The sequence below is a fragment of the Lynx rufus genome, unplaced genomic scaffold (genome assembly GCF_022079265.1).
Source record: "Lynx rufus isolate CCGP_SWC_20201006 ecotype Redwood Valley unplaced genomic scaffold, mLynRuf1.p SCAF_23, whole genome shotgun sequence".
NCBI classification, from domain to species: Eukaryota; Metazoa; Chordata; class Mammalia; order Carnivora; family Felidae; genus Lynx; species Lynx rufus.
In genome coordinates, this window is record NW_025814838.1 from 13,204,923 (window position 1) to 13,226,141 (window position 21,219).

At 43.2% G+C, this 21,219-nt stretch overlaps 1 protein-coding gene across 6 annotated transcripts in view; it reads right to left on the reverse strand.

The window, feature by feature from the left end:
- Nucleotides 1-21,219, reverse strand: part of MRTFB (myocardin related transcription factor B) — a 127,269-nt gene that overhangs the window by 59,396 nt on the left and 46,654 nt on the right. For 5 of the 6 annotated variants that reach the window (XM_047087162.1, XM_047087156.1, XM_047087161.1 and 2 more), the window contains 3 exons: nucleotides 3,519-3,584; nucleotides 1,428-1,483; nucleotides 159-234 (listed from right to left, as the gene is read on the reverse strand). In XM_047087162.1, the coding sequence (XP_046943118.1) occupies nucleotides 159-234; nucleotides 1,428-1,483; nucleotides 3,519-3,584 (198 nt within the window). Of the gene's footprint in view, nucleotides 1-158; nucleotides 235-1,427; nucleotides 1,484-3,518; nucleotides 3,585-3,710; nucleotides 3,812-21,219 lie in introns of those variants that run through there. The other variant, XM_047087160.1, reaches the window with a different exon arrangement.

Below are 21,219 nucleotides of genomic sequence, written 5' to 3' on the forward strand. Positions count from 1 at the left end.
AACATTTTAGCTTTGGGTCTTCATGTTGGCTATCCAATTTGGAGGATGTCAGCCTGTGGGGTAAAAAGTTATTAAGATGGGAACAAACAGCAATGGTGGAATTCTCACTTCTTTTCTTGAGAAAATGAAGCAAAATAAGCAGAAATAAACATTTTTACCTTCTAAAATGTGCATCCTGACAAGTTCAGAACGATCTGGTCGGCTCCGAATCTTATGCTTCAAAAAGTTTTCAGTCTTGAGAGAGAGAGAGAGAGAGACAGAGAGAGAGAGAGAGAGAGAGACAGACAGAGAGAGACAGAGAGAGAAGAGAGTGAGTCTTACTATAAATTGTTTATGACTTATTGTGGTTTTGCATTTTTCTCTCAAGGTACTCCATTTAAATAAATTGTATACTCTTTGGTCATGATTTTGAGAAGAAAAGAGTAGCAATTAGTACTTTGAAGAGCTATTATCCAATACATAATTTAAACTGCAGCCTTCAAAACTGCACAGGCACTTGAAATGCATGCTGGCATAAAGTAAGCACTTTACAGACTTTTATTTTAAAACTTGGAAAAGGCAAAAGGCTCATAATTTGCACAGACATATGATTTTGATCATTTAAATATCTAATAGCTACACTTTAGGTCAAGTAAAAATCCACCTAAATAACAAATTTCCTTAAAATCCTAATGTGTTTTCATTGATGAATTCATATCCTTGATCATACTTTCTTACTCAGAAAGGTTCTCAACTGAAACAATAAGGCTTTCAAATGGGTTTTATATTTTATAAGATTCTAAGAGATCATTATCGCCTTCTGGGAAAATTCCTACGGAATTTTTGGAACATGCTTATTTTCATATTGCATGATAGAAGTATTCCCTAAAGCAAAAAGAATGAATGTGCATAATGGTACTTTTAAACAAAAGTAATGAACATGAATTCGATGTGCAAATGGCATGGAAAACTCTCAAATAGAGTGGAGTTGAAACACAGCAACTTCTTTAATTCAGCCAGATTCTCCTGCCCTTGGTCAAACGTACAGCTGACGCAGACCCAGTAAGGAAACCACCTAAAGATGTGTGGTTGTCGGGACACCACTTGGGCTGTCGGTCTGCTGGGGTAACAAGCAGCAGAAATACTCCATGGTTATTCTAAAACCTGTTGGTATGCCCCAGCACTGAAGTGAAGAAATGCGATTTGTCCTTTATGTACAAAACCAGTTACTGGTTTTAAAAGAACAAAATTTGAACATCATGCATTTTCTACAAACTTCCAAGATTCAACTACCCCAGAACATATAACTCTGGAAGCCACCTGTCTTGAAAATACACTGCATTTTCTCTATGGATATATTTAGGAGTAAGATCGCTACTTGCCCACAGGTACTTTAAAATACAAGAGAGAAGCAGAGAAGCAGAACCTCTGAAACTGAAATTTCTTACTCTGGCTCGTTCCAAGCTTTTTATCTGCTCATGGAATGCAGCTGGGCTCTTCAAAGCTGTGAGAAGAATAAGAACCATGTAGACAGACGAGTTAATATTTCGGCCAAACGTTAGGGTACATTATGTTGATGTTCCTTCTTAATCTTACTAGTTTGCATCTACAGTTCCATTTATTACTAGTTCCTTTAGGAGATCTGCAAAATTTGAAACCTTAGACGTTTCAGAATTAAAATCATAGATTCACCAATAAAACAAGTGAACATTGAGGATAGAGGTGTACACACAATGACAATACAAGTACCAGGTCAGACTAGTTGGAGCCAACAGTTGGGCCAAATTACCATCACCAAGGGAACCGTGTGAGGACTCCTTGATGGGTCTTTGCTCTTAGTGGCCATATAAGATACCAGAAAAAGCCCAAATGTCCAGAGGACGTTTAGCCTAGGAGTGGTCTAACCTTGAACACGAGGACATGCTACACTTTCTGTCTAGCAGAGCTGAGTTACCATTCACTGAGACCCCACAATGGACATAGTCCTACGCCCTGTGGTCAATCACAGTTATAGCGTGGCTGATCGTCACCACCTCGCAAGGTAGGTATCAGGCCAAGTACAGACGAAAGGCTCAAAGTGGTTACCCAAATTCTCGAAGCCATATAGCTAAATTGTGATCAAAGTGGAATCTAAGTCTAGCATTGTGAATTAGAAGGTGTCATGCTCTTTCTATTGTACCACAGTGCAACTCACCCTAAAGACCTAATGATTCTTTAATATGTTAACTACTAGTACTTTAAATATTCCAGAATCCCAGAGGGAGGATAAGCAGTGTTTTACTAAAACATCACTTACTACAGTATTTCTATCAATTATCTTTGCAAAATCTTTTGTGTGTATGTCCACCTGTAAGAACTACAGGCAGTCAGACGCTGTGCATAGGATTTGGGCTAGGTTTACTTGGGCCGTCACCTCTAAAACTTGACTCTCTGGGTAGGATTATTTTCAGCTCTGGTACTTGAAGCACTGCAAAGATTCCCAGGAGACAAGCCCATACAGGTTTCTGTCTAGGGAGCAGCTCCCAAAATCAGACTAGAGCTGGCTTGGCAGTGGTGTTTTAAATATCACTGATACTATTTAATTGATTGGTTCATCATTGGGAAGGTGGTAGAGAAATCTGGCAGATGGTCAAACCACCTTTTGAGTCTATCATAATACTAGATTCAAAATATTTAGATACTCAATTAATAGTAGTCCAGAAAAGTTTTATTGGGGAAAAAAGTCTACTGCAGAGAACAACTGTTCTCATAAGCCAAAAAAAGGTAGGGAAGCATAGATTCATTTTGTAATTTCTTCTTAGTCTTTTAAAGCCATATAAATTACTTCTTCGAGAGATCAATTTTTAGACAAATACCCATATAAATAATCATAACACCAAAGCAACCACTCTTCCACCTCTAAAACATGAAATTACCTCCAAATTTGGTGAGCAAAGGTAAGAAGGCAACAGGCGAATATTCTAAAATTAATCAACTCTAAAAAATGAAGGCCTTGAAATACCTCCAAATTATCTACTTGGGCAAGAAAAATTTTATTAATTATAAACAGAATGTGTATTAGTCCTGTAACCGAGATGCACTTAATTACAGACCAGACTGTACTGTATCAAGGATAATTAACTTGAATTAAATAAAGTAGAACAAGTTTTAAAATTAATTTTATCACGTTACTTTCGCAAGTCAAAGTAACACTGGACCTGTTAGGCAGAGAGGAGTCTGATGATTTCAAAACTAAAACGAGGGCTCATGTTGGAAGTGAGAACTGATTTCAACCTAACTACCCCGTTTTCAAGGTGTTCTTTGTGTAATACAGAATTAATTCAAGCCCATCTTTTACAGTGCATCTGGTTTTCAAAACGTTCTTTGAGAGGATTCTCTTAGGCTGGCAGCACTGATGCCCGGTTTTCCGTATCAGCTCACGTGGACGCCGTATACTGACTACGTGGACACAACTGAAAGCAGAGTGCGGTCCAGGTTCTTCCCGGACGGGTGTGCTTTGTTACATCACACTGGAGGCGACAGTGACACTGAAATCTTACGTGGCATGATGCCCTGGTCCACCAGCTGTTCTCTCGTCCTCCTCTGTTGGAGCCTCAGCTGGAGCACTGTGAAAAGGAAAGGATCACCACTGAGTTTATCGGCAACTGCAGGTGCCAACAAGCGGATCCCGGAGGAGATACAACTATGCTTTATTAAACCCCTTCTACTTCATAAGCGAGTGAGGATACTACCTGGCACCATCCAACTTGTAAAAAGAAAACTGATTTGTAGTTTCTGCCAGTTTGGTGAGCTCGGAAGTTCCCTTGGCTTCTTGTTTGTTTAGTTAGTTCATAATCTTAATTTGATGAATACAGCTAAGTATTTGTTGTTTAAATACAATCACAACATACTCTGCAAATAAACAAAAATAGTTGGCTTATACCTAAGTTAAGACTTGGGAATAAAAAATTTTAACTTGTAGAAATAGAAATGTGAGATTCCTTGACATTAATTGGCTTTTTTTTTTTTTAAAGCAACAAAAACTTATTTTAAGATTGACTTATTCGGAGAGATTTGCTCCATCTGGAACGAGTTTTAAATAGCTTTAATGAAGGCCAAGTATATAACAAAAATTAGACCTGTGAGGTATTACTAATGACCCAAAGGAAAATTTCTAAATTAAGAACTTAAAGTTTAATAATCTTTGCACAAACATCACACCATGTCTCACTCTACAAGTTCTAAAAAAAGCCAAAATCAATCGATATCTTATCTTTTTAATGAAGAGAAGAAAGAATAAATCATTAGAATTTGTAGAGAATGGGGGCGCCTGGGTGGCGCAGTCGGTTAAGCGTCCGACTTCAGCCAGGTCACGATCTCGCGCTCCGTGAGTTCGAGCCCCGCGTCGGGCTCTGGGCTGATGGCTCGGAGCCTGGAGCCTGTTTCCGATTCTGTGTCTCCCTCTCTCTCTGCCCCTCCCCCGTTCATGCTCTGTCTCTCTCTGTCCCAAAAATAAATAAACGTTGAAAAAAAAAAATTTAAAAAAAAAATAAAAAAAGAATTTGTAGAGAATGAAGTATATGTCACAAAATGTGAAAATCCAGTTTGCCACATTTAATAAAAAAAAAAAGTTTCCCCTGTATTTCTCCAGCAGCTTCCTTTCCTAGCATCTATTTTTGTCTGGAAAACGAGCCGATCTTCACAAAAGAATTACGTGAAGTAACTTTGAAAAATACTTTCCTTGGTTTACCTTATGTTCAATTTTAAGTTTCTATTTTGATTTTTGTGGTTTCATCTATGGATGAAAACCAAGGTTAGGATTATTAAGGGTCTGAGTAAGGTTTGCCAACATGCTAAAAAAAAATTACCTCTATGTACTTCTGGAAGAAAGAGAGAGAATTTTCTAGCAAGGGGGTGATGGCTGGTCCGAGAGGCTAGCTCAGGCCAGTCACGCACCCAGGCTCAAACAATATGCAAATGATGGCTCCTGGCTGTAACGACCCCCTGAGATCCAAAGGCACAGGGCCCAGGGCCCTTACATCCTTTGCTTTTTGCTTGCCCTTGTGCTGGGTGCACGGCACAGTCCTAGAGACAGTTCCAAAACAGTCTAGACTGCAAAATGGCTTGTAAACACATTTTCTTATTCAATGCTAGATATGAATGTCATCCTTTACTAAATGCTGAAAATTTTTTTTTGCTTCTTTTGGGGGCCGTAGGGATCACAAAGCATCAATGGCCTCCCATTTAGAACCGAAGCAACTGACCTAAGATTCTATCACATAAAGCCAAAGAAAAATTTGATGAGTCAAAAAAATACAGGCACATGTTTCTCCCAGTAAAATGGCTTGTGACACTTTGAATCAATTATGCTCTAACACAAAGATCGTTTCCCTGATAACTTACAGTTTCCTGAGGACAGTATGTTCCCACCAAGGTACTTCACTAGGAACAAAAACAGCCAAAGAGATGACCTATGAACAGGATAGCACCCAAACGGCTGCATCCTCTAACATTCTTCTGTGAATGCTAAAGCTAACACTTGTCTGAACTTGAGACGGTCATATTCAAGAGGCCGAATCCCAAGAAGAGGAACACTGAGGGGAGAAAAGGGTCAGAACCATCTCCAGTTCAAAGGCTGACACTTCTGGAACACGGTGGTCCATGTCTGCTGATGGATCTCTAGCAGTGGCAGCCTTCCTTTCTCACAAGGGGCTCCTCAAAGAAAGGTGTAAAATAGAAAGAGTAATGAAAACATCAACAGCCCCCTTCTTTGGTTTAAAACAAACAAGCAAAGCACCGTACTTGTGAGACATTGTGAGACACACGTATCAAACACGATACAGATCTTTAGGGTGCGTGGCATCTCGGGATGATGGACACATTTGCAACAGCTTCATCTGCAAACCACAGTGACGACAGTAAGCCACAGAAAGCCGTGAAGCGTCTCCTGACTGCACGCGGGTCAGCGGCCCTCATGCACTTTGCTGGCAGTCCTGCCCGCCATCAGGTCTTCGACTAAACATCACATTCTCATGCTGACATGCAAAGCGCGTGTGCTACCAGGAGGGTACCACACAACATGGACGCACGTCACCGACGGTGAAGATGAAGCAAACACCAAACACAAACCACGTGTGTTTTCCATCCGGGTTCCTACGTGGCAAAACAAAGCACCTTTCTTATGCCATACTGCTTTCAGGGAGGGGAATCATCTTGCCCATCGATTCCCTTCTCGTTGTCTCTGTAACCTTCCCGAGAAGCAACATCATCGCACTACAGCGCTACTCAAAGCAGGGGAGGCGGGCAGCCTTCGTCTCCTAAGAGCCACGTACTGGGTGTCTGTTCGTGACTGCACGGAACACGTGTGGGATGCACGGCCAAGGGAGGCAGGAGCAGCAACGGCCAGGAATGGAGGGTGTGTGTCGAAGCAAAGACGTGAGGAAGAACATGAATGGAAGAGGCAGAAGTACAGATGACAGTCAGGGTGTAAGCCTGATGACCCAGTCTGGCTTAGTTTTCACCTCTAACAGGAGGGGGGCGGCCCTGGACACACTGCACGGACTGTCAGGCACAACGCCCCGTGGAGAGCCTTGGGTACGTTGCCACTTTGGGTCAGTGTTAAAACACAATTACAGGATTTGCCCACATTAAATATAACCAGTCACTCACAACCTGATGGAAGCTCTTCTGAGAATTTATAAAAAGTACAAACAGGTACAGGCTCATGATTCTGGGAAACAGCAAACCTCCTTTGGGTACTTCCCACTCAGCCCATCAGTAAAAAAGTTCACATATCATAAGCGACAACCAGTCCGCACCCCAAAGGCAGAACGTCCAGCCCAGGAGAGGCGAGGATGGAACGATGCACACAGTGTGGCTGTCCCTCGGCACTGGACAACTGGAGCTGGCAGAACCGGAAGCTGAGCCAGGGCAGCGAAGGCGCGAGGGGTCCTGGAGACAGAGGACCTGACTCTGTTAGTAATCAGAGCACCACTCGTGGTTGTGGGATCAAGATGCTTTCTCGACTTTCTCCGGGGCCCTTATGAATCCGGCCCGGAGACCATTTTCCTCCCTTGTAGGCTCCACACTCGTGCTCCCGTGGACACAGGGAAGGCCCGGCCCGCTGACCTCTGCCAGGCCTGCTGCACGGTTGTCGTTCTTAAGACAAAGGAGTAAACTGCTATCCCGGCTGGTCTCTGGAAAAGTGACACACTCTGCATGTGTCGGTAAGACTGCGCTTCTGTAGCCACGAAGGCAAGACTAGAGGCTGGTCCGGCGGGTGCTTTCTTGGGGTGGCGGCGGGTGGCCGAACAGTTGCCTAAGAAGCCAACGTCCCGGGCAATGGCCTTGCGTCTGAAAACTGAACCTCACAGCGTCCTCCCTGGTGCCGAGATGGGCGGATCAACTGAGCTACTGGGCTGACACCACAGCCTCCATCCTATGAGGAGATTAACTAAAACTGAGGGCTCTCCAAGGCCATTTTGCAAATACGACATGCAAGAGAAGAAAACATGTAAATCTAGAGAATTCTGAGGGAGAAAAAACCATAGTTCCAAACAGTCAGCGAGCGGCGACATCGTTTCAGAAAACAAAGGACACGGTAATAACAGAGCAAAATAGAATTCACGTTACCATTGCTCTTATTTGAACATTTTCAAAGAATGCCTTTGTCTTTGAAAAATGTAGAAATGAAAACAATCCAACACATGATCCTGATAAGTCCTTCAGTTTAATATTGTTGAGTTTAAACTCATTTGATTTTCTCAGCAATGGGGGGGGTTAGATATAAAAGATACGTATCTCATTATACAGCTAGCACTGTACTCTCTGCGTAAAAGCAAATAGCTCAGTTGAGAATTCTACAACAGCTCTGTTTCCTGATGACAAGACTCACAAGAGGTGCTCAAAGGACCTCCATCAACGAAGGGAGAGGAAGTGACAGAGCCATTTGCATACTGTATGTGGCACGTCTTTCTTAATTAGTCGAGTCCAAGTCTTTTATTTTTTATTAGAAGAAAAACTTTTCATCTAAGAGTCAGATATGTTCATTACACAGGCTAAGGAAATATACCAAAGGAGGAGGAAGAAACTAAGCAACAAAATCCCTGAGTATATCACCCACAGACACACAACTACTGTAACCATACTGGTGTATTTCCTCTGTCTCTTATCTAGGCCTAAGTTTGGACCCTCTGCTTCCACACATCATACCGTACATGTAATGAAAAATACTCTTTTTTTTTAGTGACAACACATTCTTTGGCGTGCACACTCCATGGTGTACTAAATATCTGCCTGTCATTTAGCACGGAGGTTGTTTCCGATTTATGCAACTATATACAATGATGCTATGGTGGAATTTTTGTGTATAAAGTTTGTTCCTTATTTCCAGGTATTTCCTTAATTCCTAGAAGGAGTAATACCTCTAGTGGTCCATAGAAGGTATGGCTGTGAAGTAGTGAGATGCATTTCTTCGGGGGCAAACCAGCATCTTTGGAAATTATAGCAGATGGGGGAGGGCGTGAATACAGACTACTTTACATCTACTTCATGTAGAGAAAAAAATTCTTAATTATTGAATTTTCCCAAGGTGGACAGGTCTTAATACGTTTTAAGGCTAACCTTCAGGGCTTACTCTTATATTTCAGCAGAGAGGAAAAAATACAAGCAATTTTAAAAATTCTATTTTGTGCTATTCTTTATTACAACAGATGAAAACAATAAATGTGTCAAGGGAAGTGCTGGAGGCTTGCTCTTTTTTTTTTTTTTTTTTTTTTTAAGAAATGTAAAACTTGGATTTTTAACCACCATTCCAAAAAATGAAAGGGAGCTTATTCAATGTTAAAGAGGAAATGTCTCTGTTATACGGCATCACAGATACTCTACACATTGAAGAATATTTTCTTTTAGTTCCTTTCCCCTGCTTTTTGTTAAATGGATTAAAATGCTTTTGGAACAAAATTTCCAGGTTAGTTTCTAATAGAAAAAAAAAAAAGAAACATAATATGCAATAATGTCTTTCACATAATACTTACACCCCACTTCAAAATTTTCAGCTGCTTTATGAACCAAGGCGATTTGTCTGTTCTCTTTTTTTTCTGTAAGTAGAACGTCTGAAGTGCTTCTATAATATGACATAAAGTGCTTTTTCACTCTAAAGGAAAAAAGCCCCATATTATGCAGCATTTTAATAACATACGACAGTTTAGCATGAACTGGATAAGCCAGAGCAACGCGCAGTTTTGGCGCAAAGGGCTTGCGAGGGGACATCTGAGGACTGTATACTACAAAAACAGGGCAGAAATGACCCTTTCTGGGAAGCGGTGTGGCAGTGGGCCATGATCTTGGAAATTCTCAATAAATAGCCAGTTTCACTTATGGGGTACGAAGGAGGGTGGGACAAGAAGGGGAGGGGACATAAGCAGCTGTCAGTGCGTCAGAGAACCCGACTGCGGGACATCGGGCAGGATAAACCGCAGAATCATGGGGAATGAAAAGCCCAAAATCCTGAGCAGTCAAGGGAAGGCCGGCTAACCAGAGGCCAAAGCAAAGATGGAAAACCAAAGAATACTCTAGAATTGATGACGTATCGACTCTGAAGTCAATACCAGGCAAAAACCAGGCCTTGGTTTCAGTTTTTCAATTTAATTTAATTTTTTCAAACAGATGTTTGAGTAAAGGGAATAAAGTGATTGGGGTTTGGCAAAAATCTATTACGGACCGTTTAAACTGCATTAACTTAGGGGCCTGGGGTGCCTGGGTGGCTCAGTCTGTTAGGCGTCCAACTACGGCTCAGGTCATGACCTCACAGTTGGTGGCTCTGAGCTCTGCTCAGTTGGGCTCACTGCTGTCAGCAGCCCACTTTGTATCCTCAGGGTCCCTCTCTCTCTGCCCTTCCCCCACTAGCACTCTCTCTCAAAAATAAATTAACATTTAGAATAAATTAGGGGCCTGATGCTATGAAAACAAGACAACGTTATCATCATAACATCTTTTCAACAGATATGGGAGGGAGTGATGGGCCCCTAAGTCACATCTTAGGACAGTGAAGCCTGAGGGCCCCATTCAGTCCTGGATGCAGTGGTTTATTAAAGTGGCAGTTGAGTGGTAAAATGTACAACTACATTTGCTTACAGGTAAGGCCGAAAATTTGAAGTCTTGGAAAAATGTGATATTGAAATAGCAAAAGATTGATGAACTTTTCCTTGTCCTTAAAAATAAATGTTTAAAAAGGTGGTAGTTATTAATACTGTACTATGACCACTATTACTCCAGATGCTTGGGAAAAATTACCATTTTTCCCCCCAAATATAAAACCATAAGGATTGTTAAAAAAACTTTTTTTTTAGAGCAGTTTTAGATTTACAACAAAACTGAGAGGGAAGGACAGATTTCCCACATACTCCTGCCCCCACACATACAGTCTCCCCCATTATCAGCAAGGTTTTAAAAAAATTTAATCCCACTAAGATTCGCATGTTCTTGGTGTGGACGGGTACTCTGTAGTCAGAAGGTCACATCCTGAGAATTCCATCTGGGCCCGGGTCTCAGAAATACACCATTATATGTACCACCAATGCCTCTATTCAAAATCCATGTTTTAGGAGAATCTTTTCTATTTATTTGTTGAAATAAAAGTGACACACACACATAAAAAAGGCATTAAAAAGAACAGTGAATGTTGGTCCATCCTGCTCCCCACCTCTAGTCCTCCACCATAAAGGAAAGCACTGGGAAGCTTCCATGGCTCCAGAGAGGGTGTTCTGTGAATATTCCCAGAATATTAAATATAGAATATGCAAAGGAGATGTATGGGGTGAGATCTTACTATTCATGTAGTTTGGTGACGTGCTTTAAAACACCCCACGAAATCTAGCTCATTCTTACCAGCTGTGTTAATGGCTGTATCTAATGTGTGGAGGTCTCAATTGTATACACGTTAAGTCTCTAGGTTTTTTGCTATTATAAACCAGGCTGCGGTGATTGTCCTCATTCATTTTTTTGGTATCCTTTCATGATGATGATGATTATATAAAATGTATGATAACAGAATATGCACTTCAAATTCTGATAGGGGTGCTTTGCAATCCAAATGGTTTCAGCACTCTGTAGTCCCACTTACGACGTAAGAGAGGACACTTCTGTTCGTCCCTTCCCCAGTATGTGCGTCATCGTGTCTGAAGAGAAGTTTAAATTCAGAAACAAAGATCACTTCCACTCACCCCAGACCACTGGCAAATATCATGCCAAAAATAATAGTAAAATTTGATATAACTAATAAGGAGTAAGGGACCAAAAGACATCAAAAGAATTAGGGAGGGTGATGGGGCAGGTTTTTTACTGAATGTGGAGACATTTATGGTTGTCAGAAGCTCTTAGTTAAGCTTTCTGCTGCAAACCTCGTATTTATTCATCAACCTGGAAGAATTTTCTGATGTTCCTGGGTAGAAACCTCAAGCACAAGACATCTCATTTTTTTCCCCTTCAACACAGCTGAGAGATGTACTAGACAGATATAAGATATATTTAGAATAAAATCAACCAGTACGTGGTAAGAGACTGGATGCTGGGCTTGAAGGGGGAAGACACAACCAAGATGGCTCCTGGGTTTCTGGCTTAAGCACCTGGGTAGACCGGTGACTGAGACGAACAACGCAAGTTGGCCATTTGGGAGCTCGGTCTCGGACGTGTGTGAATTAGAAGTGCAGATGTCAAAGTGACGATGGCTCTGGGGGTCCAGATTTCAGAAGGCAGGTCTTGGAAGGAGACTGAAATTTGAAAGTCGTCACTTATGTGGCATTTAAAGCCCTGAGAGTCCGCCGAGCTGGAGAATACGGAAAGAGAAGGCAAAGGAAGCCCGGGACTCAGCAACGAGGAACAAGGAACGTTAACAATTAAAAGCCCACTTATGGGTCAGCGAGGGGATGAAGAAGACCCAGCAAAGGAAGTCGAGGAAGCCATCTGTGAAGGAAGAGGAGCCTGGAGAGTGGTGTAAAAGTATTTTCTATAAGGGGGTCATGAGGAGCTACTGCTCGGAGGGATGGATGTAAGTCAGACCAGAGGAGGCGTACGGAGTAAAGGAGGGGCAAGGGTGTGAATGACGTCAACGGAAGCAATGCTTTCAAGATGGTGCCCATGAAGGCAGGAGAGAAGGCGCAAAGCTTCAGGCCGGAACATACTGGAGCAAGTCTATAACAGATGAAGAGCAAGAGAGAGGAATGGGGAGGGGAGGGGAGGGAAAGGGGAGAACGGGGCTGAATGAACAGGAAGGAGAATGAACAGGAGAGTAGGAGGCGGCAGGTCCCTTGAAGGGAAGGGCGTCCGAGCACACAGAGACAGCTTCTGCTAAGAGCCGCTCCTTCTGGCGCAAAAGGAGGGCAAACAGAACGGGGCAGAGCTGCAGGTACGTATACAGATCTGGATTGGGCTGTCCAGAGACTTGCCAATGACGCCTTCTATTTCCTCGAAGGAGGAGGAATCCAGGCGACGCGCTGAAAGTGAGGCGAGGGAGGAAAAGGTCAGTCTGAGGCCAGTGCAGGAGGTACGAAACAGTCACTGTGGACGGTGAAGAGCAGGGTGAAAAGAAAAACAGGTTATTTGTTCCCGAGATGCTCCGACTAATGGTGGCAACAGCTTGGGGGACAGAAGTCACTCAGGAGACTGGCAGGTCGCTCGTCAGCTCTGAACGTTATCACTGTGATCAGAGAAAGAGACCACGAGATACAAAATCACGACGTCTGGCAGTTCTCCCTAAAGCTCAGCAAACCAAGTTTTCGTCACGAGCAGCGGTAGCCCAGCAATTCCCCATCTGGGTGAACCAGAAAGAATGGACGGCGGGGGCTCAGACACACGGGTGCATCCGTGTGCGCGGCGGCACCGCTGACAGTCCGCAGAAGTTGGGGACGGTCCCCAAGTCAGCAGCGCATCAATGGATGAACACGCTGCGGTCCGTCCACACAACGGAACAGAATCCAGCCATAAAAAGGAATGTAGCACGGACAGGTGCTGCCACACGGACGAACCTGGAAAACACGATGCTCAGTGAAAGACGCCAGACACAAAGGCCACCTGGTGGACCTGTGCCGCGTGTGAAATAGCCACCTGAGACAGAGTTCAGAGTGGCGACTGCTACGAACTGGGGTGGGGGGTGGGAGGGGGGCGTGGGAGCAACTGCTTAACAGCTGCGAGGTTTTCTTTGGGGTGATGAAAATGTTTTGGAACCAGAGGTGTGTCTGAGCAACCTCGTGAATACTACTAAATGCCTCTGAATCGTTCACTCTAAAATGGTTAAGTTTTTGTTATATGAATTTTAGCTCAATTAAAAAAAAAACCAAACACGTCAGCAGAACAAGAGACCTTAAGACACGAATAACTCAATAACCAAATTTCTCATTTCTCACCCACTCCTAGCTAGCCCTCACCACAACTCCATTAACCACTAACGCTGACTCCATCTTTTAATAATGTGATAACTATAGTCACAGCTACATTTTACACTCGCTGTCACACTGAATTCTAGGTTGTCCCAGGGCTGTTCTGGCCCCTATTTCCCCTTCTAGACCACATCCCTATATTCTAGCATCTTCTGCAATGCTCACAGTATAGAAGTTTCAATCAACACGTTTTACTTAACTTTGCACGGTAGACTTACAGTATGTAACGGAGTTAGAGTTTCTAAGGAAAGAAAGCTCTGCCAATTTTTTTTTTTAATACCAGGCCAAATTTAAGAAGAGATCAACAGAAGAATTTTTGAGGGGCAAGGGCTTATCATGGGCAGAACCAAGATTATTTCAGTTTGTTGTAGGAATCTGAGGCTTGGGTATTTTTGAATTACTGTGGGTGGTAGAACAGAAAATAAAATTTAATACAGGACAACTAATAAGGGAAGGTGAAGGCAAAGGAGTCAAGAAAACCATGAAAACCTGGCAGATACCAGTTGGTTTTCATCTCCACTTACAATGACTGTAAAATTCATGATGCATTAAGGAAGAGAAAAAGCACTCAAGGACTCTCACACATGACAAAAGGGAGCAACCAAAGATCACAGACCTCTGGCTTTATTTTCAGGGCTCTAACTTGCCAATTACAAAGTAAGCCTCTTCTTTAAGTGATGCTACAAACTAGAAAGCACAAAGAGGCCCCAAATAAAGTGGTGGCTTGTCTTCTAAGAGCCACGCCATCTGCACTGACGCGCAGGCTTCCTGGACCACGGCTTCCTTTCTGGAGCAACGCAGTTACGTACGGAGTGTATGTAAATCGACACTCCGACATGACGAAGGGCAAGCAGCACTGTGATCAGGAATTTTTATATTATGATTATTTTCCACTGAAGAAAGGGAGACAACATCAAATTAACTAAAAACAAAAACTGTATAGGGGTGCCTGGGTGGCTCAGTTGGTTAAGCGACTGACTCCGGCTCAGCTCATGATCTTGCGGTCTGTGAGTTCGAGCCCCACGTCAGGCTCTGGGCTCTGTGCTGAAAGCTCAGAGCCCGGCACCGGTTTCGGATTCTGTGTCTCCCCCTCTCTCTGCCCTTCCCCCACTCGCACTGTGTCTCTCTCTGTCTCTCAAAAATAAGTAAACTTTAAAAAATTAAAAAAAAAACTGCACATATTAGTGTTTGAAAAAGTTCTTAGACGACATAGGAAATATTGCCTTTCTTTCCAATGTCAGAAAGCCTACTGTAGCCTATGAACTCCCCGGGGGTGGGGGATATGGGAAGGGGCAGGTGAGACAAACTTTGGAATTCTAAACTTGCTGGTAAGGAGGTCACAGTCTAAAATGCACCATTTAGCCTCTATTAGGAATTAAAAGCAAAAGTGAAGTAGAAACGAAAATGCGAACAGTCCAGGCTAACATGCGATAGGTTTCCTGAATTATTCTGCAGCATGAGGTCAGGAAGACCATGTTTTCAACATGCAGCTTTGGAAATTTACAGGCACTTTGATAACTCCGTGGTTGGCTGCTGCTTCTGTTACCATGGAAACAGACTGCTAAAAATGGGGCATGTTTCTTTAAACTGATCATACCTTCACACAAATTCCCTTCTCCTTTTTGTCAAAAGTTGGAATGAATTTAAAGTATGCCTCTCGTGGTATGACAACGTGATGTCAAGCTGGGGGGCCTGGTACAGAACAGCAGGGGTAACATCAGTCTGTGGCACGCATACAGAAGGCTATTACACATATACGCGTTTTAAAACATCTCATTTGGTTAAAGAGTGGTGGAAATGAAGTACCTAGTGGCATAAAAGGAAGTATAACGCAAATATCAGGCACTTTGAAAGCAACATCATCCACCTAACTGCCTCATCACCAGCAACGTAAAGAGGTTAAAACAATACTTGATTTCTTTCTTGTTGATAACGGATTTTTAATCTGTAGGACCCTACTGGTTCTATCCCCGAACTTCCACATTTCTTACCCTACATGGTTCCCAGAGAAGATAATATTTTTCTTATTTTGGGGGCAATCAGAACTTCTCTATTCCACCACCACCACATCAGAATTCCAGTGGGCAGCTCTCGCTAGAGGTGCCGTTGAGTAAAAGCATCTTCCTAACTGCTCTAAGCTGGGAAGATGTACGTGGCATAAAACATTCTGAAATGTCTTAACGTAAATGCCTGAGGCAGGTTCTCTGAGTAAAAGGACAAGTGACAATGAAACAGGAAAACTGTGGCATATTAGGTACCTCTGATTTTTCCCAGACTAGAAAGCACATGCCACTCTTTTGAGGTCACTTGATCCTGGCTCAATGGCTTGGTTTTTCTGCCTACTTTGTGGATTTAGAAATGGGCCATACACACACACACACACACACACACACACACACACACACACACACACACGCCAATCTGCCCAGGAAAACAAGAGAACTGAGAAGTGGGCTAACCTGTGTGCTCTCCTAGCACCCCAGCGACTGTATGTGATGGTGCAGACGAAGGGGTGAGCTGCGGCCCGTCAGGCCAATAGAGTAGGGTGGGGTGGGGAGGAGAGGCATTCTGGGAGAAAAGAGTGATGGAGGGACAGAAAAATGTGACCCGCTTCTGGACACAGGGGAGGGGGCCTCACTTGATGGAGAGGTCCGACTGGGTGGGGCGAGGTGAGGAGGCAGCTTTTGGTCTACTGGAGTCAAGACCCCTATAAAGACTGTATTTGAGGAAAGGGACCTCGACGACAAGGGTGTGGCTGTGGTGCAATAATGCTGTGGATAGGAGAAAGAAATACTGTTGAGGTAGAAGTGACACATCTGGTGACAGGACTCGGTGACAGGTTATGAGGAGGAGGTCAGGGATGAGCCCTATTCAGGTGTCCACCATGAGTCAACAGGTGGACAGAGGTGCCCTCAACTGCGACAGGACACTGGAGGAGTGGGTCTCATGGGAAGGAGAAGCCGGCTGGTGTCGCCAGGTCGAGGACTGCACAGGCCTGCCTGGAACCCGCGAGAGAGGCTTGACCATCCCTCACTGGACCAAAGTACACATGGGTTTCTTCTTTATCTTTTACGCATGTGTGCTCATTTTTACTCCTATATTATCATTTACTTTCTCACTTTTTGGGCTGTGAGCTCCTTGCATGCTGGCATAATACTATGCATGCTCAAATTTCTGCAAAACGGAATTATTTCTAATAAAAAAAATTAAGTAATTTCATCTCAAAAAGAGCACGCACCCATTTTCTTTTTAAAAACACTGACTCATGTCTGGGAAGAGGGACCTTTTACCTTTTCCATCACACCTGTATGTTATTTCAATTTCTGAAAAGGACAATATCCTACTCTTTGAAATTACTTTTTTAATGTTAACTTAGTGATATCTCACTGTACAACACTTTCAATTTTGTAGAACACTGACAGAAAACAAAGAAAGGAGACATTCCCAGAGAAATCAAAATAGTTGTAAAACTCAAGTGCTTTTACTGTAAAGCTTTGTAGCATTCTTTATTTCAACTGCCTATTTGTCTCTCCCACCATGGCTCAATAAATGTATTTTAGTTAGGTCAACAACAGAATCAAGATTGCACTATTACATTTTGTTAATTTTTGCTTACTTCGAAGGAGCTTAGACAAAGCCTATCTGAAAAGGGAGAGCGGCCAGGTTTTGGCAAAAATCAAACAATAAATAACAATGCTAGCAATCTAGTGATGGTCCAGGGATCACTCTGTATATCTCCACAGTGCCTTAAGGAACCAATGCATTCCATTTGGGGGTTATTAGTTTATAGCTAATTATAAATTCTATCTGATGGGAATAGTTCAAATGGTATTCTGCTTAAGAAGGCAGGGAGGCAGATAATACTCTTTAAATCCTTGTTGCATAATAATGTGTCTATGAGATAGATGCAGGACACTGGGGGTGAGGTATGAAAATGATCCAAATAAGGATTCTATCCCCCCAAATCATTACGGCCTAACAGTGAAGATAATAAAGATACAATAGCAAAAGGTAAGGGGTGCCTGGGTGGCTCAGCCAGTTAAGCATCTGACTTTGGCTCAGGTCATGATCTCACAGTTCGTGGGTTCGAACCCTGCATCGGCCTCTGTGCTGCCAGCTCGGAGCCTGGAGCCCGCTTCTGATTCTGTGTCCCTCTCTCACTCCGCCCCTCCCCCGCTCATGCTCGCTGCTCGCTCTCTCTTGCCCTCAAGAATAAACATTAAAAAAAAAAAAAACAAAACCCAGCAAGACGTAAAATGCCATAGACAGACGCAGATCAAGTTATCGGGAACATACAGAGGGAGGAAATTATTCTTAGCTGATAGGGTCAAGTGACTTTCTTTAGGAAATGACATCGGGATTGGGTTCTCCCAGACTCAGCCTGCAGAGCTGAGGTGAGAGAAACATGGTGAGCAGGGGCGTGGAGTGGCGAGGGGAGAGCAACACCATCTTTCACAGAACTTTCGACACCGGGGGCAATCTTTTATCATCTGCGCCGCTCCATACGGCTGGCTCTAACCACCTGTGCCTAATGTGATGAAGGAGCTGGATTTTAAACAAAGTGTTTCATTTTAATTACTTTAAATTTAAAGAGCCACACACAGCTAATGGGCAGCGCAGGTACAGCACGTATGAGATGATTTCCAACATTCAGAAAAGTTCTGGCGTTTAGGGAAAGGTATTTGTTTCATCTCTGCTCCCCAGCATGGCCTGCTTAGAGGACTTCAGACAAAGGCGCACTCTCTTCTTACACAGCCACGGCCCAGCACACCGCGTCGATCCCCCTACGGTTTACTATGCCACCTACCATGAACTTTCACACCCTTTACCTCTACTGGGATTCACCGGCCTGTGACAGAAGTGGGAAAGTGGCCCCCCGGTCTGGAAGCCTTCCCCCCGCCCACACCCACGGGCTGGACAACGCGACAGGAGCCCAGATCCCCCAGTCACCGAGAGGACAGCTGACCAGGGTGGCAGTCTGATCCACCTTGGGCAGTGCTGAGCGAGAAATGCACTTTGGTTCAAACGCTGCGTCTTGGGGCTGTCAGAGCAGTCCGTTTTGGTCAAAGGAAATTAATAGACAGCCCCGTTTTCTTTCTGTGGTTTTTATTCTCACCATTAGAGAGCTCTGGAAACTGGACATCCATTTTCCTGTTTAATTGTAACTAGCTGGTAGCACCGGTATTATGGTTCGTTACCTTAATAATGACTCCGATTAAACCACTCAATTGAATTAAAACACCTCAACTTATTGGATTTTTCTTCAAAATCTGTAATTATTAATTCTTCAGTTGTCAAGTCAGTGATTTGTAACGTCCTTTAGTTCTAGAACCAGAAATGAAATTTAAGTCTCATCCATGCTGCACACAAACAGAAAATGTTCAAAGCCTTCTGTGGACAAGTCAAAGGCCGAGGCTCCCTGCTGCTGCTTTGACAAAACAAACTAGTCTAAGGAGAGTGTTCTGTTTTGAATTTCACCAGGAGAATCCGCGATGCTTACGGCTGGCCTCACCTAAAGCAACTGATAATGAAACTCCCCACTACGCACACGGACTGGTATTTACCAGGAACTTTATATAAGCATTCACAAAGCTGCGAGGTCATAGGCTTCGTTATCCCAACAGTTCTTTGGTATGTGATGACGACTCCTCGTAGGCTGATGGTACTTGGAACATCTTCCTCTTAACTTTTCAGTAGGTATTACTACCTTTTCTTGTTCAGGAGCTGCAGAGACTCCCTGAAGCCCGACACTATGTGCTAATACGTCTGCTTTTCCCCCTAATAATAATTCTGGCTAACCAGCACTGTAAATGGTAACAGGAATTCTGCGATATCCTAATGTAAGTAAGAAACAGGGCAACACTGGACTCCCAAGCCCTTACAGTCGACACACGTCAGAAACACCACAGAGACCGAGCAGTGTCCATGCTGTTAGAACTAAATGGACCAAAATCCATCGTTCCTCATTACCTGGAAACTCGCGGTCTCGAAAGAAAAAAAAAAAAAACACCAGCAGCCGTTCTTTCAAATAAACCAACTTTGCCAAAAAGGAGTGGAAAATGAAACGCTACTGATGTGAAATATCCTAAGTATTTTTAGTGCCCTTCACACGTGAGGCAGAAACCTTCAGACACTAATAGTCACTTGTCTATGTGTCTCTTTTGACAGAATGGCGTAGGATCTAATGAGACTCCAGGGCATTTTCGTGTTTCCACAACTGCTGCTGTGTCAATCAACTTTCACGGATCAATACAACTAACATATGGTCCGAGGCCGAAAAGCAGAGGAAACTCAGCAAAGGGCTGTCCCAACGTCGTCCTCCAGAGTCCGATGAGCTGACCACCGGTACTCATCGGCGGGCAGGGACCGTGACACCGTGAATTCCAGGAGTTCGATCTTGCACAGGAACGTTATTTTCATACTACTCCAAACAAAAAGGGCTCTCTGCAAAATTTCTCCTATTTTTTCCTGTTCTAATTAAACCCAGGTCTAATCTCTCTTTCACTGTCACTAACTTGGAGGTAACAGATGATCCTTGATATCTATGGGTTTGCTTGTCCCTCCCCCCCCCCCCACCCCGCCACCACCCAGCCCTATCTCTGGCAGAAAATGAGTAGAAATGTGATCTCTTGAGGTATGAAGAAAACCCTGTTCAATGCAGCTGTGATGAGAGAGACTAATTTGATCCAAACACATCTGTGGAGTGTTTTAAAATATGAAAGTTCTCTCCCTTTACCTCTTTATACCTATAAGCTTATATGACAGTAATATTTCTCTATGTGATAAATACACACACACACACACACACACACACACACACACACACGGAATTTTAAAAACTAAAATTTAAATAGAAGGAAAAAGTAACAAAGGGCTGAAAAAAGACAAGAGGGATGACAGAATGGCATCAAATTGGACATCTCATAAAAACAGTATCAGGTACGTACTGCTTTTCCTCCTTGTACAAATGAGGACAGAAATTAAGGCTCAGAGCAGTGAACTTGTCCAGGGTCACAAAGCTAGGAAATGGTGTGCCTGGGACCTGATCCCAAGTATATCTCACTTGAGAGTCCATGTTCTTGCTCATGTGACATTACGCTGTCACACAAGTTTAAATGGAAGGCACGGTCACAATCGTTAGGGAAACAACCTGTACCTTATGTAATCATGTCAACTCTGCTTTGCTGTGCTTGTTGGTAATTCTACCCGGTTTTCATATTTTTAATCCTTGCTTCCAGGCTCCTTTATCAAGCTCTGCGGTTGTGACATCTCCATTTTCCTCCACTTCCTCAGTTTTCAAGTAGCACAAAAATTGTTTTTAAATTTCGGATATTAATAGGAGCCTAACACATGAACTTGACTTAAATGATACACACACAGCTAATTCTTAACTTTTTTTTAAGTTACAATTTAAAAACCTTAAGTTCCCTCAGGGAATCTCTAGAATGTGTCCTAAAAACCCCACTGGTATCGATTTTAGAAGAATCCACAGTAAGGCTTGCTGCGCACAAGCAGAGGCGACCCCATTGTTTGATTCCTGGTAACAGCTATTTATACACGATTGTGTTTGTTTTGATCGAGAGGTTTTTTTCTACCTGTACTTAAAAGTAGTTCAACTTTAAAAAGTCCCACTGTTGTTTCTTCTTACTATCTTTCAATTCCGTAACAATCCCTACCATCACATTCTCATATTCTAAGTGAGCAAAAAAGGGGGCAATATGCTTTTGGAAGAAGCTCAGACTCCTGCTCAGGCAGGTAAGTCTACATTTCCTCTCTGGGTCTAGGAGGTGAGCAAGAGCGAGTGGAGAGGTGAGGGGGTGGCTGATGG